Source organism: Zootoca vivipara, chromosome 3 (assembly GCF_965207765.1).
Source record: "Zootoca vivipara chromosome 3, rZooViv2.hap1.1, whole genome shotgun sequence".
NCBI classification, from domain to species: domain Eukaryota; kingdom Metazoa; phylum Chordata; class Lepidosauria; order Squamata; family Lacertidae; genus Zootoca; species Zootoca vivipara.
Genome location: NC_142586.1, coordinates 104131575 through 104155996, shown reverse-complemented (window position 1 = coordinate 104155996; position 24422 = coordinate 104131575). Strand labels below are relative to the sequence as shown.

Sequence of the window (24422 nt, the reverse complement as noted above, 5' to 3'; positions counted from 1 at the left end):
GATTACAGAGCTGCCCACCCACATAGCAAGACAAATTGGAACAAATGTCTTAAACAGGATATCCTAATTAGAATATATGTCATAATGAAATATGGCACAGCAACATTGCTTTATTCTATTAAGTTAAACTGGAACTAAGTATACTTCTGCAGAGATACACTTTGGCTCTTCTTTGCCAGTAAAACAGCATTTTGGGTACAACAAACCACAGATATCCTTTACAAGAATTTTGTTCAAACAGAAATAACATATGGTGCTTCCCTAAAATCATCAGCTTGAATCCTCATTAGACCAAGCCGACTTCAGTTCGTACACCCCCTTCACAGGTCACCCCTGACAGACCCTGTCAGAATGGCAGATTGACTTCACCCAAGGTGATTTCAGTCACTAATGTAAATCAGTGATTCCTTCTCCCCCAGCATCAGTTCACAGAGACCTTCAACTCCTAGTGTTCCAAACCCAGGGAGATGAAGGATGGTACTTTCTTCAAACTGTCAAACATTGGTATAGATCCAGAAAAGCATGAGCACAACGGAGCTTTCTTGATCTCTTTCCTTTCTGTAGCATGCCCCCACTCCCCAGAGTTATTCCTGAGGTAGGAGGGCCTTCTGGAATATCATAGGACTGCAACACACACCCCTTAAACAGGCAAGTATCTTCTGCTTGTGCAAGGGGAACTCTAGATTCCACTTTATGTCTTCATCAACTTACACTGTAATTTTGCATCATCTACATGCTACACAGATATAATCCCACAGGAACAGAAAACCCATTATAACATAACTGAAACAAAACTTCTGCCAAAGCACTTCACTAGACCTTTTAAAAGGACATTTCTGCCTCCTTCACACAATACATTTATGTGATCCCAATTTTTAAAGCTGATGGGACATAAAATCATATATCATGGATAACATTTTAACAGAGAACTGTACACACCATATGAAACAATTTAAAGAATCACCTACCTTTATGTCTCTGTGCATTTTTCCTCTACTGTGAAGGTAATATAATCCCTATAGTTAAAAAAAGAGCCATTGGAAAAAGTTGCATGTGTAAATTCATGTTTTATTCTATACAGGAAAAAACCCAGCTAGATTAAAAAAAGCTAAATGGTGTCTCTGCTATGTGTTTTGATTGTTTTTTCATTCACATCACTGCAGGACCAACCTACACTTGAAAGGCTGACAGAAGGAATAAGGAAGTGGAAACAAGACATGTACCTTTCAAGGCAAAAAAGGGGCCGTGAACATCTTCAGAAAAGCATCTGGGGAAACCCAGCCAGATGGGTGGGGTATAAATAATAAATTATTATTAATATTGTTATTATCTCAGATGACTCAAAGGTAAAGGTAAAGGGACCCCTGACCATTAGGTCCAGTCGCGACTAACTCTGGGGTTGTGGCGCTCATCTCGCGTTATTGGCCGAGGGAGCCAGCGTATAGCTTCCGAGCAACAGGAGCTCACCCCGTCACGGGGATTCAAACCGCCAACCTTCTGATCTGGTTTAACCCACAGTGCCACCCGCATCCCTTGACTCAAAGTTAGGCATCAGCAAAAACCATGACGGAAGCCCATAGTTATACGGAAGCCTGCAATGGTAGGTAGTGCACTTTTGTTCCTTCCTTCTGAGCAAATCTGTTTGGAATTTGGGATGCGGGTGGCGCTGTGGTGTAAACCACTGAGCCTTGGGCTTGCTGATCGGAAGGTCGGCGGTTCGAATCCCTGCGACAGGGTGAGCTCCTGTTGTTTGGTCCCAGCTCCTGCCAACCTAGCGGTTCGAAAGCACGCAAAAAAAAAAGTGCAAGTAGATAAATAGGTACCACCCCAGCGGGAAGGTAAACGGTGTTCCCGTGTACTGCTCTGGTTTCACCAGAAGTGGCTTAGTCATGCTGGCTACATGACCTGGAAACACTGTCTGCGGACAAACATCAGCTCCCTCGGCCTATAGAGCGAGATGAGCACTGTAACCCCAAAGTCGTTTGTGGCTGGACTTAACTGTCAGGGGTCCTTTACCTTTTTTTTTGTACTGGCGGTTCAACAACAAATCGGAAGTACGCAAGAATCTTTCGTGAGCTACAGAGCAGTACATCTGACGCCTAAGATTCTAAGCCATAAGATAGGTATGTCTCTTCGCAGCACCCTAAGCCAACACACACATATGTAATACACAGGCAAACGCATGAGCTGCAGTACTGACTCCTTTGTGGGGGAGGCAGCTAAGAACTGGTCAAGAAAAATATGTAGCAAATCATCAGCAGAGCATTACCTAGAACATGCAATTCTGCACCCATCGGTATTCAGCAAAAGCATCTGGTGTCTGATCTTTCTCCTCCAGATTATTTCTATGCCAAAGGCTAACAATATAAGAATAATATTCACCTGTAATGTTTCTCTGCTAACATAAGCAATTTGCTGCTCTGAAAGAGGTCCAGTTACTAGAAGAAAAGAGCGCCCCCCCCAACAAAAAATTAGAACGTTCACCGCAATTTCACTGTTACTCTTCAACACCTCACTGCAATTTCATTCCCTTATCATGAGCATGCACACAAACAGTTAATATTCCTAGCCCTGAAACAGAAGAAATACCACCACTTCACATTTTGCCAGAAAGCCAAGGCAGGCTCACATATAAGGATTCTGGCTGGAATTGGTAGTGATGCTCCAAAGGACCAAGGCACAATTCTGTTTGGAGGTCTTACCCCTTTTGCCCAGATTAGAAAAAACATAATAACAATGTTTTTTCACGTACTGGGTGCCAAAGCGTGAAACTCCCTACCTCCATATATTGGCCTTTGTTTCTCCCTACTCACCCTTACAATGCAGCTGCAAACAACCCCCTTTTTGTTCTATACTTGGCTTTCAAGAGTTGCCTTTGTTTTCCTTTTCATTTCTTTCTTTTGCTACGTTTCTCCCTTTTAAAGAACATGCTTGGTGTTTTAGGATATTTTATTACTTCTGTAAATCCTTGTCTATTCTTTCTCAGACCCCCCCAAGAGTGATCTGGTGGGGTGGGGTTGGGGAGTGTATCTAAACAGCCCAAACTCTCAGGTTCTACTTTAGAAACTATGATCAGAGCACCATGAGCTCAGTTTCTTTTTTTTGGGGGGGGGTTGTGGAAGATTATAATCAGATGATCTAAACTGAATTCTAGATGTAGGTAACATGGATCAAGTTGTAAGAACTATTCTATCTAAGAATCTCATGGAAATACATAGAAGATTGCGCTTTATATCTTTTGGATTTTATGACTTGCCTATCTAATGGTTGACACTGGCCTGGGAGTGAGAAACAGCTTGGAAATTAATTAAGAGGCAGAATATTTCACTCTTTTAGAAAGCAGGTTTGCAGCCAAAATCAGTAGTAACAGGAAAGCATTAGCTCCTGACATCTGTTCAGCCACACACGTAAAATAAGCTCATTTCCTAACACACAGGTGGCACCATCACAAGGACACCATCAATCACTGTGTAACAGAGAAACATAGGAATGACGAGGCATAACGAAATAACACAATATGCCTGTAGGAGAGAAGAACTCTCTTCTTTGTCAAGCATAAAAGAGTGACAGCTTGAGTAACAGCTATCATTCAACGGGAGGGAAAACCCTCCACTTTCCCTCCCTGTGAATTTGTTCAACTATTGCAAGTGGAGAAAACGCAGTCTGGAGAAATAAGGGGAGGAGATTAGCAAGAATACGAAGGAAACTGCTTTGCAGCCCAGCAGAACCCCAGCAAATAACAATACGCTGCAGTGTGTCCAGGTTTCTGCTGAAATATGACCAAGCATCATCACTGGGTTAAATCCCTTCCATGCTGTGCAAATAAGACTTTTGAGTGGGGCCGCACTCTGTGACACTGGGCATAGTTTGGGGCAGCAAACTCTGCCTTCAGCATACTGAAAACTGCACCACACTAGATGGGCCAAACAAGAGCTTGTTACCTTGGTACATGTTATATTAGTAAGTCCACACACGTGGCATATTATACTCAATAAGAAGATTTGGCTGGCATTTTCCAAACCCTGCTGTACACTTGACTAGCAGAGAAAATCAAAACATTCAACTGCAAATCTAACAAGATTAAATGTCTCTGATAAACTTTGCTGAGCAATAAATAAAAATGCTGGGATCCTAAGCATACTTCATGTTGCTGTTTTTACCACTAATTGACTTGTTTCCCTGTTAGAGCTGTTTTCAAATTTTGTTGCAATTTATCTATTTACAAGAGGAACCTGCAGCAAAGTGTTGCATCATATCCTCCTTTCTGTTTGGGGTTACAGACAGCTATTCCATTCAAGCAGGGCATTCCACTCTCTCTTTTCCAACAGACACTTGGAATTAGGTGGTTACTAAGCATGATCAGTCCTCACTGAGATGTTTCCTGAAGTATAGTGGTACTTCGGTTTATGAACTTAATGTGTTCCGGAAGTCCGTTCTTAAACCGAAATCGTTCTTAAACCGAGGCACACTTTCCCTAATGAGGCTCCCGCCGCCGGTGCCCTTCTACCGCTTGGATTCCGTTCTTAGACCAATGTAAAGTTTGCAAACTGGGACACTACTTCTGTTTTTGCGGAGTTCGTAAACTGAATCGTTCGTAAACAGGACTGTTCTTAAACTGATGTACCAATGTATAACAATTCTTCCCTATTGTTTCTCAGAGGCCCCATTATGGCTCCACTTCTATTGGCACTTGCCAACTAAGTTATGTGATTAGAGGGAGCCATCTGTAAGCTGCCTTGGGTTTGATATTATTACAGAAAGGCAGGATACGAAATGTAAAAACAAACATATTAAATTCCACTGAGAGCAATAGGACTTAATTGTGCCTAGGATCAGGTTGCAAATATTTCACTATCACATATCCGGAAACCAACAAGGATTGTTACAAGATGTGCAGAATTCCATGTCAATTTACTTGTTTCACCGTTTTTATTTAAGGAATGGTGGTGTGCAAAGAGATTTTACTGTTATTAAAACATGGGTGTCTGTTGAATATATGAAGGTAAAATGAAAGTTTAGAAGTGGCTTATCCATCCTCTATTCTCCTTTTACCATGAGTGTCTTACAAAACTACCTTCTTACAGTACATTGTAACCAACTGCAAGCTTTCACAACTGCCAGTGCTGAAAGCAAAGCAAGGTAATGTTCAGAAAAAGAATTAAGGCAGAAGGGCTGTTATATTGAGCAGTTATTACAGTCAGTGAATATTCATATTATAGTCAAGAGGCTTGGCATGCTATTTTGTGGTGCCTGTAGACTATATAGTTCATACATTGTGTAGTTTCTATTGGCTTTAAAATAAACTTTTCTAGGTCCAATATGGAATTAATAAAGGAGTCAACAGAGCCCTCTTAATTTCCCACCTTCTATCTGCAGTTTCTAAGAAGAATTACACCTCTCTTTAACTTACCATGGTAAATGTCCTGCAATGAACCGCCTCCACAGAACTCCATGCAAATCCACAGTTTATCACGTCTAAAAATCAAATTTTATTAGTTTTGCATATTTATAAACAATAAATGCAGTCTTAATGGTTAACAATGGTAACTTTGCCCTACTTTTTCGATAAGCACTAAAGCCTTCACCTTTTGCCCTGCACACCTCTCCCTTCTCTATCTTCTGCAGAAAACTCCAAAACTGACAAAGAGTGCTCTCCTATTTGAACTGGGCACCACAACCATATTCAGAAGTGTTATCTATCACTGATACATAGCTATGGGATTTTCTTCTTGGAAGAGGTGCTGAAGGAAATGATGCAATACCATTGGGGGGGCATTTCAATGGCCAGTCTTTGGAGGATTTCATTCTATTAGGATTTTTCTCAGTTTTCTACTGTCAATGCTTACACTTCTGGTTTTAAAATGACGTAACCAATTTACAGCCTTCAGAGTAAGCAGGGGGGGGGGGAAATCTAAAATAAATACAAAACCACATGAGGCAGCACATAACATGCAACATGGTTCAAAATGCTGTCCAAATGCAGAAGTTGAGACACAGTAACAATTAAATTTGCCGCACAATGTAAAAAAAAAATGCAGGACACATCTAAATAATGATGCTGTATCTCAGCTTCCTGGCTAATTTACTATATTTGCCACAAATGTAACGGCACATATTCTTGCATTCTGATAAAACTGCAAACTAGCCACACAAGATTTGCCTTGCTATTTTAGGAAACTGCAATTCCTTCCAGATCATAAAGAGTCTTAACAAGGGAAGTCTCTGGGCCTTTTCTACCTCACTGTTAAGCAGGAAAGTTCGTATTAGTAGGTTTTAAGTGAGGAACAGGTTTAAGGATTTAGATTTGGTGGACAGAGTGCCTGAAGAACTATGGATGGAGGCTCGTAACATTATACAGGAGGCAGCAACGAAAACCATCCCAAGGAAAAGGAAATGCAAGAAAGCAAAATGGCTATCCAACGAGGCCTTACAAATAGCGGAGGAGAGGAGGCAAGCAAAATGCAAGGGAGATAGGGAAAGATACAGGAAACTGAATGCAGATTTCCAAAAAACAGCAAGGAGAGACAAGAGGGTCTTCTTAAATGAGCAATGCAAAGAAATAGAGGAAAACAATAGAATGGGGAAAACCAGAGATCTGTTCAAGAAAATTGGAGATATGAAAGGAACATTTTGTACAAAGATTACCATAATCAAGGACAAAAGTGGTAAGGACCTAACAGAAGCAGAAGACATCAAGAAGAGGTGGCAAGAATACACAGAGGAATTATACCAGAAAGATATGGAGGTCTCATACACCCCAGGTGGTGTGGTTGCTGACCTTGAGCCAGACATCTTGGAGAGTGAAGTCAAATGGGCCTTAGAAAGCATTGCTAATAACAAGGCCAGTGGAAGTGATGATATTCCAGCTGAACTATTTAAAATTTTAAAAGATGATGCTGTTAAGGTGCTACACCCAATATGCCAGCAAGTTTGGAAAACTCAGCAATGGCCAGAGGATTGGAGAAGATCAGTCTACATCCCAATTCCAAAGAAGGGCAGTGCCAAAGAATGCTCCAACTACCGCACAATTGCGCTCATTTCACACGCTAGCAAGGTTATGCTTAAAATTCTACAAGGCAGGCTTAGGCAGTATGTGGACCGAGAACTCCCAGAAGTGCAAGCTGGATTTCGAAAGGGCAGAGGAACCAGAGACCAAATAGCAAACATGCGCTGGATTATGGAGAAAGCTAGAGAGTTCCAGAAAAACGTCTACTTCTGCTTCATTGACTATGCAAAACCTTTGACTGTGTCGACCACAGCAAACTATGGCAAGTTCTTAAAGAAATGGGAGTGCCTGATCACCTCATCTGTCTCCTGAGAAATCTCTATGTGGGACAAGAAGCTACAGTTAGAACTGGATATGGAACAACTGATTGGTTCAAAATTGGGAAAGGAGTACGACAAGGTTGTATATTGTCTCCCTGCTTATTTAACTTATATGCAGAATTCATCATGCGAAAGGCTGGACTAGATGAATCCCAAGCCGGAATTAAGATTGCCGGAAGAAATATCAACAACCTCAGATATGCAGATGACACAACCTTGATGGCAGAAAGCGAGGAGGAATTAAAGAACCTTTTAATGAGGGTGAAAGAGGAGAGCGCAAAATATGGTCTGAAGCTCAACATCAAAAAAACCAAGATCATGGCCACTGGTCCCATCACCTCCTGGCAAATAGAAGGGGAAGAAATGGAGGCAGTGAGAGATTTTACTTTCTTGGGCTCCTTGATCACTGCAGATGGTGACAGCAGTCACGAAATTAAAAGACGCCTGCTTCTTGGGAGAAAAGCAATGACAAACCTAGACAGCATCTTAAAAAGCAGAGACATCACTTTGCCGACAAAGGTCCGTATAGTTAAAGCTATGGTTTTCCCAGTAGTGATGTATGGAAGTGAGAGCTGGACCATAAAGAAGGCTGATCGCCGAAGAATTGATGCTTTTGAATTATGGTGCTGGAGGAGACTCTTGAGAGTCCCATGGACTGCAAGAAGATCAAACCTATCCATTCTTAAGGAAATCAGCCCTGAGTGCTCCCTGGAAGGACAGATCGTGAAGCTGAGGCTCCAATACTTTGGCCACCTCATGAGAAGAGATGAATCCTTGGAAAAGACCCTGATGTTGGGAAAGATTGAGGGCACTAGGAGAAGGGGACGACAGAGGACAAGATGGTTGAACAGTGTTCTCGAAGCTACGAACATGAGTTTGACCAAACTGCGGGAGGCAGTGCAAGACAGGAGTGCCTGGCGTGCTATGGTCCATGGGGTCACGAAGAGTCGGACACGACTAAACGACTAAACAACAACAACAAGTGAAACTTGGAATTTGATGCCTAACATTACACAAAGAGAAAAGAGATAAAGAGATAGCTCACTTGGTAGAACATGAGACACTTAATCTCAGGGTTGTGGGTTTGAACCCCACCTTGAGCAAAATATTTCTGCATTGCAGGGGGTTGGACTAGATGATCCTCGTGGTCCCTTCCCAACTGCACAATTATATGAGTCTATGAATTGCATGGTTTTCATGAATAAGAAATTTAGGATGTCGGAATTCAATGGAATTTATGCCACTTGAAGTAACTCAATGAGCCTTCACTAAAAAGCCTGTCTGATTAAATTCAATGAGTCTTAAGAAAACGAGTATGAAACAGCTTTAAATAAACTGCTGAAGACAAAAATATCTTCAGCTAAGGTTCAACAGCACACGTCAAAAATGTGGTTAAATTCAATCACAAATGGTCCCGAAAACATTCAAAGCAGAATATTAAGGCTTGATGTGCTGTGACTAGTTCCAATGAGAGTTTAGAAGGAACTACTCGGGGAACATCTTTATAAACAACTTGGATGAAGGAATTGAGGGGATGCTTAGCCAATTTGCAGATGACACCAAACTGACATTTGGAAATTTGGCAAGAGGGGTTCCCCCACCCCCCACCTCATCACAATAATGATAACTGAATATCAAGAAGAACTTCACTTGATACATTTCTGCTTGCCTGGCCAAAAAGCCATGCCTAAGGAAAAGCTGACAACCTGATTAACAAGAGAAACAGCTGGAGAGGAATGTCTTGGTCTTTAACGCAATACAGAGAAAGTGCTCGCTAATACAGGAAAAGTACTCTGCAGAAGTATAATAAGGATTTGTTCAACTGAGGGATGATAGCATTAATTGATTAGCCAGCCGTGACTGATTAATTCTTTGATTACAGATTAAAAGGATCAACTGTACTCTCGAAGCAAAAGACTCCATCTGGCTCCTCCACTCTGACTAGGTTCCATCTTCATCCTCCTTTGTGCTGGAGGAGAAGTACCCATACAGCCTGGGGAAATGGTGTAGAGCAGGGATGTCCAACAGGTCAATCGGGATCGACTGGTTTATCCCTGGGAGGTTCAAGTCGATCGCTGTCGATTGTGGGCCCCTTTTCCTTTGCTCTTGCCTAAGACAGGCATCCCCAAACTGCGGCCATCCAGATGTTTTGGACTACAATTCCCATCTTCCTCAACCACTGGTCCTGTTAGCTAGGGATCATGGTAGTTGTAGGCCAAAACATCTGGAGAGCCGCAGTTTGGGGATGCCAGGCCTAAGAGCACCTGGCCCCACCCCCTCTCCCCTCCTTTTCTCTTGAACGGAAGACTGCTTCCAGAGCAATATTTTGTTGAGTGGCTAATCCCCCTCCCCCTAAAATTTTGGCAGCCTCCCCCCCAAACAGAACTTTATTCCCTGAACCCCACTAAAACGGAGCATTTTCCCCCTCTGTAAAAAAAGCTCCACAATTTTTTTAACTCTGGGAGTAGATCGCAGTCTCCTGGAAGTTGGCCACCCCTGATGCAGAGCAACGAAGCAAGAACTTGTGATGGGGAGAAGAGAGCCTACATAATCGTTTTCCAGAAAAAAGGATGATCGTGCCCTGTGTATACTCTAGGGCAGGAACCACCAAGGAGTTTGAAGTGATTTGCTATGGATATGAGAAACCAGACGAAACAAACTCCCTAGGGAGTACAGCATGCCACAGATAATTAAAACTTGGTACTGGTAAATCCCCTCCCTATGCCCCCCACCCCCACCACCCAAATTCAGGGTCATAATAGGTCTTTTATTTTTGCAAGCAGTGAAGAATTCTTAGAAGAATAAAATACCGCATAAAAAATATACCTGAGATAGCTGCCAAAATAAGCAACAATGTTTGCATGCTTACAGTCTTTCATCATAATGATTTCCTGCTGCACAACAGCAAAATCTTCGCCTACAAAAGAGAGCACATTTTTTTTTAGTAACTCAGTAAGGGATGATAACAATAAATACTGGCTTACCTTAAAAGGCTGTGGTAAGGTTTACCTAGACAATGCATGTCTATACACTATATAAAATACACTATATAAAGAGCATTATTCTTTCCCCCCTCCCTGTTATCAATAACCCACTTATTCAGATTTTCTGAAAAAAACACTGAAACAATCCAAGCAATTGTTTTCAAGAGTTCTTGTGTTGAAGTAGTTATGTCAGACTACGACACGGGAAACCAGGGTTCAAATCCCGTCAACCATGAAGCTCACAGGATGACCTTTGGTCAGTCACTTTCTCATGGCCTAACCTAATTTGCAGTGTTGCTGCAAGGATACAAATGGGAGCAGAATTGTGGTGCCGCCTTGTGCTCCTTGGAGGAAAAGATATAAATATAATATCAATAAATATTAGCTAGTTAAACTGTATCAGTGGGCATTTTAACACAGTGCCATCCAAAGGGTTTGTTGAAATCCCCTGCCCTATGCTGAATTCTCCTCTTACTGCCCTTAATATTTAAGGCAGATTTGCATGACATGCTGACAGCACAGCACAGGAAGGTCTCTCTGCCCCAGGGCAGTAGATGCTGCTGCTGGAGAAACACCAGAGATAATCTGGTGTTTACGTGGAGAGAGAGAGAATTGCACGTGGGTGTTTTTGTTTCGGCAGTAGATCTGTGTTGAATATCAGGACTAGTTCCTTCTCCAGGCCTGCTGCTATACATGCAACAGTTTCCTGCATGCATATTATTTATACGCAGAAAAAATGGCATGCACACCACCAAGCATGACTAGGGCAAGTGTCTTATTAGCAAGTCAGGCTAATTTGCATGTGCACAGCTACAGGGCACAGCTCATTTTGCTTCCAAGCGTCAGCTTTTCAAAGGGTATGGAGTTTTTGGCAAGGATAAATGGGGAATAGATATGTGTGGGCATATTGGGAATGACAAAAGAACAGAGCCCAGTGAATAGCAGCTGTTCTGATCACTGAAGTGTCGCATTTGTGATCGTTAGAAGCCTTGTGGAAATCCACTCACAGTTCTCATGTTTTAACTACTGTAGGCACCATTCACACGTTTCTCAAACTTTTCTCCAAGCCATTAAGCACTAGGAATATCTGGGTTTTAAAATCAAAAAGTGATATTCTACAGGAATATACACTGCTTTGATTCCAGGAGGCGAAGATACACACAGGAAGACCCACTGCTAGTTATGTTCACAAAGTCTGCAACCTCCTTGTATGTTTGACTTGGCACAGACTTCTCTAGAGAGGGAAGTTTATCCCTTTACTCTTTCCTTTGCACCCGGCTGTGTTGGTTTCTAGGTGTTCTGTAACTTACAAAGGTCCTTGAAATACAGCCAAAGTGTTACCTACAGCCACTTCCCTGCTTAGATCATCTTCTTTAAATAAGAACACAGAATTTCAGGGTGGTGTGACTGTACAGTAAGCCTTATCAGCATACAAGGCAGAAATATGCTAGTGAATGTTGCTCTTTTTGCCATTTTCGTCAGTCTTGCTAGCAGAAAGCTGTTATATTGCTTTGGTTTTTCTAGTATTTCTCCCCCCTAAACTTGGAATAAATAATTCTATACTATCAGAGGTTAAGACAGGAAAGGTCAGGAACTGATAAACAGTAACATATTTTATTCACTTGTATTTGTGGGGGGCGGGAATTCATTCATTTTTTTTCTGCCAGACTTTCAACTCCTTACTTATTGAGACCAAAGAGTGTGCACAGCAGGGCCTTAGGAACTGTGGCACCAACCTAACACATTTTGGTGTGGTTGCAGACTCCCCAACCATCCAGAACAGGTTTGGGGGGCACACAGGAGAAGTGAGTTAAGGCAAATCCTGACTGTGGAAGTGGAAGTCCCTTATACAAGTGGGTTGCCCCACTTGGATATTACCTTAACCAAAGACTGTTAAAAAGCGCTCTGATAAGATTACAGTTATTCTTTAGGGAAATTAGTTGCTAACAATAGTTATCCAGGCGCCATGGTTCATTCAGACACCTTTTTTAAAGACAACAACACACACACACACACACCAAAAGAAGAAGAAGATGGGGAACACACAAAAAGGATAAATGGAAATAGAACTACAAGGTAGAAAAAAATGAAAAGCTTACCTGGTTCTAATTTTATTACTTTAATCGCTGCCAGTTCACTTGTGTTAACATTCCGAGCCTATTAAAAAATACAACCAAAGGATATTAGAACTAAGAAAACAAGCAGTGCTACTAAAGCACTTAAAATGCTGGAATCTGGACACTCAACATTTAACTGAGCCACCTTCAAAGTTCTGGTGGATGGAAGGGCAAATTTAAAATCATAGTTAAACAGTCACGAGGGAATCTTCACTCCAATATACGTGTGTGTGTGTGTGTGTGTGTGTGTGTGTGTGTGTGTGTGTCATTTTGTTGTTATTAAAAGCATGCAATAAGCTATCTAGACCTTTGAGGGGGGGGGGAAGACACTCTAAAAATATCAGTGTGCCTTAATTATTCATACCACAGTAGTAGTCCAATTTGCATTATAAAACAATCGAATGCTACTCAGGTTTGTGATAAAGTCACCCGGTTATATCCAGTGGAGGCTCTGCACTAGCAATAAAGCACTATGGCTCATACCAGGAAGGGCATCCCATCCAGCTCCTCATACCAATTGAAAAGCTAGTTGCTCTCGAGGGTTTGGGACACTCCAGAACAGAACTGGATATTATACAGAAGGCTGCAGTAGGTGAGTCGGGCAGGAGGGGATGGAAACTCTATTATTCTATGAAAAGTCTGCAGTTCTAAACATACAGGCAACCTGTTTATGCGGGGTTTACGTTGAGGCACAGTGTGCGCCAGTGAAATCGTGTATATTTGAAACACCATTGGAAAAGCCTGCAAACACCCTATCTCCTGTCCCGCCCCCGCCCCCCATGGTCCTGTTCCAACCTCTTTGTGACATTTTAGGTCATTTCACGGTTCAGCCACTTGCATGGGCGTAAATGGGCGGTTGCCTGTACTGATTGAGAATAAATCACTTAAGTCACTGGGCCTTACTTCTGAGTAAACATGCTTAGGAATTTGCTCTGGGTTAGGAGACTCAGTCTAGAGCAGATTTCTGCGGCATCAGGGGAGAACAGATTGGGGGTGTCTCATCACACAAGTGGGTGGACTTCATTAGATGTTGCCAATCATTATTTTCCCACATACCTTTATCAGTCCTGTTGCACTTTCAATACGGTGTATTACTGAAGGGGGAATGAGAAGGGACCCAGATGGAAGTTAGGGTCCTACTTCTACCAAAACACCGTAGCCTTGTAAATTCTGCCCTGACTACTGTTTATAAGTTCTTCTTATGACTTGCCATATATTATATTAGCAGTAATTCCAGGAAACTATTTGATGGGTTGTCATGTTTCTAGAGTGACTTTTTGTTTTAGTGAACTGATGCAGTAAGTCTCTTCTTCCTTTAAGAGAGCTGCATGGAGATGGGATGCTGCAGAGTTTCACTGTAAACTGAACTAGTGAACAAAGAAAAAGAGTAAAGGCAGAGGATGAGTCAAACTCATTGCTTCACTTGCTTTAACAATCACTGCTGCTACCTTAGAAGGCCATCAACTGTCAGCAGCAGATTTAGAGGCCAAAGCCAACCCTCATGGATCATATTTGCTCTAGCACTGAAAGTCCTTCAACTGCCAGAAGCGAAAGGAAGGTCTAAATCCAGCTTTACAAGTTTCCACCGAGAATAATTTTCCACTGAAGCCTTAGAATTCTGCATTGTAATTGTTTTGTGTAATGGCAATCTTGTTAGATGCCTTAAGCATGGCAATGGACAGTGAAGTTTTAATAAAATATCAAGCAGCAATCCAGAGCTGCACCATGAACCAAGGTACTGCATATAATCTTTGCATAGTGGTTCATTCTGTAGATAGTGAGTGTTTGCCATATTTTCTAGCCATTTACCATAGCTGGACCCAACAGACTAAGCCAATAAGTAGTCATCACTTTATATTAAGTGCCAACAAGTGAAAAGCTGAATAACCAATAATCTCTACACTATGGTCTCTTGAAAATCGGTTAGGTCCATTAATCAATATGATCACATAATCCCACAATGCTCAAATAGGCTAATGAAGAAAATCCAAGGCTGGATCTAGAGACATCAAAGAAGCATTTCAGTTTAAAGCGTTGTAAATTTAAACAGGGAAAACAGATAGAGAAAAACAGGACTCCACGTCGCCATCTCTTGACACAATGTTATATTGCACATACAATGCCTATAAACCACTTCTTTAATAGTCCCAAGGCTCAGCAGTACAAAACCAACATCCCTAAGGCAGTGTATAAATTTTATGAAATAAATAAACAGAAACTAACAAACAATATGGTCTACCAAAGCACTAATTCCTGTTCTCTTATATGAGGAGCAAAATAATTGAAGTGAGATCCTGAATTTTGGATACTACTGTTAAAAAAAGTAGTAGGATCCCTCAGAATCCATTCCTAGAATACTTCTGTCCATGAGATAAAGAATGGCAACTTCCAGTTAAGAAAGTAAAGAAGAAATATGGAAATCCAGGGATTTTCTCCATTACTAAGATACTTGCACTCCTTTCGCTGTGCGGATTCATATGAAAAACCATTATGGAAAGGATCCAACATACACAGAGATGATGAGCCAACGTAAGTGTTACAAATCTCAAAAATCACGTCTGCCAAATTGTGCTGATATTTCTTATGTTCCAGCACCAAATGCATCTATAGTCTGATATGACTGCCATAAATCAGTTTGCAGTAGGGGTAAACACCTGTATTTGATCTTGTAATCTGAACTAACACTATCTGTTTTAATACACTATTTGCAGCCTTTTAGAAGGATAGTAAAAAATGAGGAGTCTGGGCTCCCATTGCAATTGAACCCACAATGTGTCCATCAATGGCAAGTCCATTTCAAAAGCCTTTTCTCAGAGAGAGAACCCCTTCCAAAGACATAAGATCTATGTCAGGTGTAATAATATTTTATTTTTTCAATTCTTTCCCTGCAGTGTATTTGAATGTCAGGTATTTGAATGTTTTGATGTTCTGAACAGTTTTTATATAAAAGCTGAATTTTATATTGTTTTCATATTCTCTGATTAAGTTATGCATAAATGTGTTTATCATTAATTTACACCAAATTCCAAGATGAAACTCCTTAAAATAAGGGCCATTTCATAAATTAATTTTATCCCAATCAAGGCATCAAATGCAACTTGCAATGTAAAAAGTGTGTGTGTGTGTTTGTGTGTGTGTGTGTGTCTGTATCTATATCTACAGATTCCAAGCCAATAAAAATCTTTTTTAAAAATAATTGGATTGAAGTTGAAATAAACTGCCACAGGGGCCGGATTAAACCAACCAGCAGGCCAGATTAGGCCCCCCAAAACAGACTTTGGACATGCCTGGTTTAGGACTTTATAGCAAGAATGAGGAATTTGTGATCCTCCAGAGATTCTTGGACTCCAACTGCCAATAGGCGCAGCCAGCATGGCTAGTGATTATGGGAGCTGTAGTCCATCAGCACCTGAAAGGTCACAGGCTCCCCACTCCTGCTTTATATAAAAGAATCAGTATCATAAATTGTGCCCAGCAACAAACTGGAAGCCATTGGACAACCTGCATAATAGAAGCAGGGAACCCTTTTCAGCCACATTCCCTCCTGGGCAACCTTCTGAGGGCTGCCTGCCAGTGGTGGGCAGGATCAGAGGCAGAAGTAGGCAAATCAACTAATGTAAATTTTGCCATAGTACAGTCTGATAGTTTGTACACACACTCATCTGCATCCTTCATCCAAATAAGCAAGAGACATTATCAGAGTTCAATGATACATTCCAGCCAGGCAAAAACGCCTCAGTTATGAAACATGGCTGGTGAGAGGGTTGGCCTGGGGATAGCTCCAAGGGCCAGACAGAATGAGCTGAGGGATCATATTTGGTCCGCAGGCCTGATATTCCCCACTCATAGTCTATACCAACTAGAAGTTGCTCTCCAGAGTTTCAAGTGTGAGTCTCTCCCAGTCTTACCAGAAGATGCTGGGGAAAGAACCTGGAACCTTTTGCATGCAAGGTAGATACCGTACTCTACTACTGATCTACAGCCCTTCCCCAACCTAATCTTCCAGGAGCAGTTCTGGGTTCAGAAGCACTCCCAAACTGCAAGCTTAATCCTTCAGAGAGAGTGCAACTCAATGCCAAGCAGGCTGTATTCCCCAACCAGGTTTAGCTTGTGTACTGACTAACAGTACTTCCAGCTTATCTAGATTGAATCTGTTCTTGTTAACCCAAATCCAATCCATTGCTGGGTCCAGTTTCAACTCTTTGGCATCAGTTGAAAAAAGAGAGAGAGAGAGAGCTGAGTATCATGAGAAGACCCATCCCAGACTCCATATGACCTCCCCTAAGTGACCTCACATACAGTAAATATCAAAAAAACAAAGAGAACAAAATACAGCCCCGAGGAACCCCATAGACAAATGCTGAATGAGCTGAGCAGGAGTTTCCCAGCATCACCTTCTGAGAGAGATCAAACACTTAGGTTTGAACTACTGTAAAACTGTGATGCTAAATCCCATACCAGCCCAAAGCTCTGGGAAGATACCATGATTGAATCAATCAATCAGCAGAATCACCAGGGACACACTCCTCCTGTCTAGCTCCTGGTGTTTGCTACCCAAAAAGACAGTTTCTGAACTCAGGTTGGAAAGGATCCAAACAACAAACTTCAACCAAGAAAGCCTATAATTGAGTTTCTATCACTTTGGCTAGGCCCTTCCTGAAGAAAGCAATTCTGGAGAATGAATAATTATTGAGGATGATGAGATCCAGTTATGTTTTTATTTAGCCTGTGGTCAGGACAACTTCCTTAAAAGAAACTGGGGTACACAGACTCCACAGCAGCATACAACCTCCACCACCTAACTGGGCAGGCAGGCCTTGTTGGCAGCTTTAACTAACTAGGGTGGACAAGAATGTAACAAACAAGTGGTTGGTCTCATTCTGCAAAGCAACTTGTTCGCCTCTAGACTCAACACAACACAATTCACCCATCAAAATTGTATAACTGACTGTCTCAGTTATCACCCAAGAACAAGCTCTTAGCATAAAGTCGAAGCTGAGTGGATGTGATCAGCAAAATATTTTGCAAATTCATCATACGTATCATACTGATGCATTTGCCAGGGACCTGCAGCTGCATTTTGGGTGTATACAACAAACCTGAGTTTGCATCTGCATCATGTGGGAAATGGCCCAAATAAGCAAAGATTTTCACAGATTCGAAACAAAAATATTTGGCAAAAATCAGATGCATGTTATCACTACCTATCAAGATGTTTTTGTTTCTTTAAAAAAAATGACAGAAACTGTGCTTGTGTGTGTATGCATACATGTGTATGTGGGCACAACTCTTTCCTTCAAACTTAAGACCCCATCTCAGCACAGGATACATCCTGGCAACATTTGAAAAATGCATTCTCTGCCTTCCTGTGCTGCCAGCAGCTTTAAAGAAATCTGTGACTCCCACACAGGAGTGTATTGGAAGTATTTCCTGCTGGTTGCCAGAATTACATTTCTGTTTGCCACTGACAACCTGAGATGTGAAACCCTGCCAATAGCAAATGTTCTAGTAACTACAGAATGCTTTGATTAAGGAAAGTTTATAAAGTGGCTCTTTAACTACTCCAAATTGCACAACCTTGTTTGACATCCTCATGGCATGTACTGGTATACGGAAATCAAAGTTAAAAGGCACCTGAATATTATTAACCTAAACTTGCACTTCCTGGTTTTCTTGCACTAACATATTATGCCAATGTTCTTTGTAAGACATACATATGTTATTATATTGTAACTGAGCAGTTTGTGGCTTTTCAGCATTTAAGTACTTTCTGTATCAGCATGTGTGTGTGTGTGTGTGTGTATTTGTGCAATATTATTTCAATTTTAACAGAATATGCAAATACTTGATTATTCACAAGTGCTTAACTTAATAGTTACAGAAATCAAAGTGTCAACTAAACAAGATCTTGGTGTCAACTAAACAAGGAGGACTCTGGAATTCAGGATAGCAAATCCTAATTATTTTCATATACATAATGTAATTTATGTACAGGGGGATGAAAGGTGTAGCTTCCAGCTTACGTTTCTTCCATTTGTATGACTGGCAGAGTTAGAAATAGTTCTGCTACTCTGAAGTTCTTATCACATACTGTAAGTTTCCTCAAAGTTTAATTTAAATTGACCAGCTCCCTCCACCTGTTATTTACTTTTTACTGTCCCCTAAGTGCTTTACACTATGTTCTTAGTTCAGCCTCAAACCCGCACCACTGCATTAACTGCAACCCTGAAAGGTAGCAGTAGCATCCTTATAGATAACAAACCTCCCAGGGCACACAAAGAAGGTCTAACTGCAATGTGAGTTAAACCTACGTCCTATCAAATCTTAGTCCAGCAATCTATCTGCTGACTCCCGTTGCCTGTGGCAACCAGAGGCTCATGTGACCGCTAATCTGACCTACTACCTTCAGACTGATTGGTCTTTTCTTAGAACGGTCTCTTATAAAAAAGACATTAAAATATTCAAGTTATTATTTTAAATATTAAGTGCAATAAGACATTGCCTTCGCCAAGAAAGCGCCCGCTGCCACTTTGGCTTCCTGCTGCTTAGAAGCGAGTGCGCCTGTGTGGAGACAGAGCGCGCTCGCTCGCATGGGGAGCGGCGGGTGGCGGCCGCAGGTAGGTAAACGGTAGGCAGAGGGGTTGGGGGGGTGAGAGCGCGCGTGTGAGTCCAGTCTCTGCGTCCAATCCCTGTGTCCGTGGGGCACATGCGCAGTAGCATGGACACAGGGACTGGACGCAGAGACACAGGGACTTTATTATATAGGATTGGATGATAAGTTAATAAAAATTAACACAACTAAAGGAGAGAAATCAAAATATTGAGATCACACATGGGTGAGGGGGAAAGGGAGAATGTATAAAGTGGGAATGTATAAATTTATTGATATAATTTTTTTAATTGTGTTGATATTAGACTTAAGAGAGAATTAAGGTTGGCAAATGTATTAGAAATTTTGATTTAGATTTGATAGAGGGACTTTGTTTTTCTCTTTTTTCTGAAATGTGATGGTTGTATGAATAAAGGTTATTAATAAAAGAAAAGAAAAGTACATCCCACAGTGCTCTGTGGAGCTTACTTCCAGGCAAATGTGCACAGAATTGCATCCTAAAAACTGATTTACATGGAAGAATTCAACATTCCATCAGCACAAGTATTTCTGCCTGCTGCAATGAATGGTCTTTCCCCACCTCCTTTATTTGCTGTTCTTGGAGGGATGGTCCTCATGACATACTTGAGCCAATGGGAGAAGGTTTGAGAGGCACCTAGGGAGATGACTAGTTAGTTAAATTCAACCCTTAATTTCTAGATGCAGTCTCCACAACCAGATTTTTGGTAGAGATCTGCCTCCATTCATCTGTCCCACCTCTAGACCATGTAGCCTGGTACACTCACTCCTCAGGGAATTCAAAATTCAAAATAACATTCATGGGCTTTTTCAAAGCTCTCCTGAGTGATCTAAACCCACTTCTCCTCATGGCACACTCCAAGCAGGGTTTTAAAAGTCAAGGGTGTCCACATGCGTCTTTAGATTGGAACCATAGTGGTGGTTTGTTTCGTTTTACTAAGAATTCGTAATGATCCTGGCTCTCTTTTATCACACACCTTCCATTATTTTTCATTACTTGGAGAAGCAAGAAAACTGAAAGACAGGCAACACTGGATTGTAAAACAAGTTGTTCTCAGTAAATCATGCATTCTAGCAGAGTATCACTACAACTTGGATTAAAAGGCATGTTAGAACATTGCTATGAACAAGCCCTAGGGACTCTGTCAAAGTGAGGTGTTGATGAAAGGCAGGGCAAGCGGTTTGTTTTACATGGAGTTAAGCATGATTCTGTGATATCCCTTCTTTCTCAGAACATGGCTGTGTCTGAAGCTGTGCCTTGTTCATCAGGAATGCCGAAGAGCGCCTTCTGGTTGGGACCAGGCCTCTCCAAAACATGAGCCTGGTAGGAATCTCAGACTAAAGCTCCCACTATCAAGAGTCCATCACCTCCTAAATGCAAGCGTCAACACAGCCTAGACCTCATTCCTGGGAGAGAGAGAGAGAGAGCTCTCAGGAAACTCTGCTTCTGATAACAAACTGACAGCTCCTAGCAAGAAAGAAAACACTTTTTAAGCCCAAAAGGAAATGGGACTCCTGTCTCTTAGCCTCGGGGGCAGCTGGAAGACTTGGGGGACAAGCCCCTAAAGTCATGATTGTAGGCCTGAAGTAAAAAAAAGAAAACATGCCAAGTCATGGAGAGAACAGGGAGAAAGCTCAATAGATCAAAAGTCACAGGTCTTAGGAGGGCTTTCTCGGCCAGAGGCCCTGAAGATTGAGCTAGCTGGGGTGGGTCATTCAGAGCCAGGTTTGTACTGACAAACCTGGCTGGTAAGACTGAGACTGGCCTCCAGGAAAGGGAAACCTGGCTGTCAGGTTGTGGGTGAAAACTGGCCTCTACTGACAAGAGTTGAGCATCTGAGGAATAGGTAGTGGTCTGGGAGGGCATGGCATACGGACCAAAGGTCAAGGCCTGTGTTGACATAGGGTGACCCACCACTTCCTACCACCCTACATAACAAGCCAACTTCTTATCGCCCCACAGCCACCTTGATCCTCCCATGTGAGGGGAGGAGGAAGGGGGAGTCTGTATTATTTATTCAGGATGCCAAGTGACAGTATAGGAAACACTCTTAAGGTATGATCTTTCAGAAATCCAATAAATAAATAAAAATAGATGATGCACTGGGGCTGCACCAGGAGAGGTATGCTGGTGTCACAATGACAAGTCAGAGATAGAGAAGGAAATTTGTGGTTGCAGGTGACACCCCCCCAAACCTCCAAGGAACCCCTCAAAGGAGCCAGGAAGGAGCAAGTCCGGGAAAGTGGCGCCCCGAATTCCACCCACAAGATCCGGGAATAATGAGATGTACATCAAAGGAGAATAATAACGGGGGTGAGGTTGACACTAGGATATGTGCGGATTTGGGAGAGGGGCTGCTGAGACACAGGTATGGGGCCGGGCAGGCCAAGCAACCATCAAAGAGAGGAAGGGGGTCCTGCTAAAAGACACACACACACACACACACCCAAAAAAGTGGAAAGGGGTGGGGAAAGGGTTAGCTTTTGCAAGGGGGAGCGGAGAAAGGGGTTCTGCGGGATGCTCCGGAGAAAGCGAGGCGGGTACCTTGTAGACGTCGCCGTAGGTGCCGCTGCCGATGCGCTGGATGAGCTCGAAGTCCTCCTGGGGGTTCCTGCGGGACAGGTCGCACACCCGCCCCCCGCCGGCGCTCATGGTGCGCCGCCACCGGGAGCAAGGAGCGGCCCCCTCGCCCCGCTCCGACGCAGCAGCGGCAGCCACCGGGGGGGAGGGCGAGGTGCGCGGCGACGGAGAGGAAGGGGCAGGCGGGAGGAGGGTCAGCAGGTGGGCGACGTCGGGGGGCGGGGGGGAAAGGGGGGAGGAGGAGGAGGAGGAAGAGGGAGAGAAGAAGACCCGGAGCGATCACCGCTGCCAACGACGACGCCTCCCCCCTGCCTGCTCAGCCAACATGGCGCCCGGAGTCGCCGTCTGCGCACGCGCGCAGGTCCCCTCAGCAGCCCCGGCGGTGAGGGTTGCGAGAGGGAGGAGCCCAGGAGGAGGAGGAGGAGCCGGACTGGCTCGCGGCCCTCCCAGCACGCTCCGAGGGGCGGAGCTTAGCTAAAGGCAGCTGTTAACGGCTGCGCGCCACAGTGCGAGCTTGAGCTTGCGGGGAGAGACAGTTAGGCTTTCCTTCCAAGAGGACGCAGTTGTGCAGGCAGTGGGAGTTTCAGCAGGTATTTATTGATTTTCAGGTTTTGCTCTGTTTTAGCTTGATTCTGGCTTCAATGTGATATTATTACAGTACTGTTTTCTTATTACAGTATTCTTATTATTTTAATCTGTATGCCGCCCTTCATGCGATGCTCTCAGAGTGGCCCACAGCATAAAGATACAGAATATTATTATCATTTATTAAATTTGTATGCCGCCCTTCATCCGTGGACCTTGGGGCAGCAACATAAAATCACAAGATAATAAACCCCCACAAAATACATAATAAATATAAGAACAACAGCAAACCAATAAATTCCCCCCTCCCACAGCACATTTAAAAGGGCACCAGATGTCAAATCAACCCAAGGTCTGGTTGAAGAGGAACATTTTCGCCTGGCGGATAAAGGTGTATAATGAAGGCGCTGGGCGAGCCTCCCTGGGGAGAGCATTCCACAAACGGAGCCACTGAAGAAAAAGCCCGTTCATGTGTTGCCACTCTCTGAACTTCTCCTGGAGGAGGCAAACGAAGATGGGCCTCAGAGGATGATCTCAGGGTCCAGGTAACTTCTTACAGACAATAAAACTACGTAATAAAAACAAGAACAAAAGCAAAACAAAACAATAGCCGACTGCTCCCCCCCCCCGTATGTGTATGCAGGGCCGGCCCACTCATGAGGCAGGTGAGGCAACTGCCTCAGGTAGCCAGATCCACGGGGGCAGCAGATCCCGATGTCAATCTTTTATAGAATTGTAAAGTTGGAAGGAACCCTGAGGGCCATCTAGTCCAGCCCACTGCAATGCAGAAATCTCAGCCATCTCACACATGACAAATGGCCATTCAACCTCTGCTTAAAAACCTCCAAGGGAGGAAAGTCCTCCACCTCTAATGGGAATCTGTTCCACTGTCAAACAACTCTTACTGTCAGGAAATTATTTCTGGTGTTTAGTTAGAATCTCCTTTCTTGTTACTTGAAGCCATTGGTTTTGGTTCCTACCCTATAGAGCAGGAGGGAAAAAACAAGTTTGCTCCACCCTACATGTGACAGTCCTTTGGCTTTCTCCTTTAGCTGTTTACCTTTGTTCCTGATGTAGATCCACCCCCCAGGGAGGGGGACACCATCTTGGGGTCTGCCTTATGTGCCAAAATATATTGGGCTGGCCATGGATGTGTGTGTGTGTGTTTGTAACTCAAAGCAACACTGCACCAACCTGGTGATTCTCCATATACTGTATCTCAAACTGCAGCTCCCATGAGCCCCAGCCAGTTATGGCCTGATGGGAGTTGTATTTTGAGATACTGTATATGGAGAACACCAGGTTGGTGCAGCGATAAATGTTGAAGTGCAGGTATTTATTATGATAGCTTCCATGGACAGTCTATTGCCAAACTCCCAAAGAAAGTTCAAAAATGAAGGTGGCTGTGTTGATCCATTATATATCCCCAAAGAGCAGCAAGTCAGCTGATAATAATACAATCATGTTTTGGCGAAGGCTGATATAGTAGTTATCATTATGAGCTTTGCCAGGAGAGACCTGGGTCAGGAGATACCTAACCAGCCATGAAGTTCACTACTGGTATGTGACTTTGGGCCAGTCACTGTTTGAGCCTAACCTACACAGCAGAGGGAGCATGTGCCAAATCAGACCTGTCCTCCAATTTCCCAAGCTTAGCGTTACTGGCAAGAACTGTTCCAGTAGATAACATCATCACGCCTGCTATGGAAAATAAAAATACTGGAGCTGCATTTTTGCTCCATTAATGCTGCATTGCTGCACTTAAGCTTCTATGCTTCTTTATGTATATATCCAATAATTTGGTCCTGACTCCTGCCTATATTACTGAATGTACTTTACTCTGCTTAATATAGTCTTTTGATGTAATTTGTGCTTTTGCAGCATATCACTTATTGCCTTGGTGACTTGGGTGAACTGTTTATTTGTTTTTGTTTTGGCCAGTTAATTTTTATTGATTTTCAAAAAAAATATAACTGATTCTTTCAAATTAATTCAAATTTAATACAGTACAATTTAAAAAGTTGATTTCCCACCCATTCTCCATATTGTGTCCTTGTTTTCCTCCTCTTGCTGCATTATACCACATGCTTTTATCTACTTCACAATCTGTTGCTTATAATAGTTTATCATTTTAACATTAACTATTATTATAGGGAGATTTTTAATGTTTGATGTTTTATTGTGCTTTTAATATTCTGTTG

The 24422-nt window shown here is 42.7% G+C and overlaps 1 protein-coding gene across 18 annotated transcripts in view; it reads right to left on the bottom strand.

Annotated features, from left to right (window-relative positions):
* MAP4K3 (mitogen-activated protein kinase kinase kinase kinase 3) overlaps positions 1-21976 on the bottom strand; it is a 68683-nt gene extending 46707 nt beyond the window's left edge. For 16 of the 18 annotated variants that reach the window (XM_035111013.3, XM_035111019.3, XM_035111017.3 and 13 more), the window contains exons 1-6: positions 21601-21976; positions 12410-12467; positions 10153-10243; positions 5411-5475; positions 2383-2438; positions 969-1016 (exon numbers count right to left, since the gene is read on the bottom strand). In XM_035111013.3, coding sequence (XP_034966904.1) covers positions 969-1016; positions 2383-2438; positions 5411-5475; positions 10153-10243; positions 12410-12467; positions 21601-21708 — 426 coding nt within the window. In that variant the 5' untranslated portion in view covers positions 21709-21976. The remainder of the gene's footprint in view (positions 1-968; positions 1017-2382; positions 2439-5410; positions 5476-10152; positions 10244-12409; positions 12468-21600) is intronic. The other 2 variants (XM_088667398.1, XM_088667400.1) reach the window with 1 other exon arrangement.
* Between the last annotated feature and the right edge of the window lie 2446 nt (positions 21977-24422).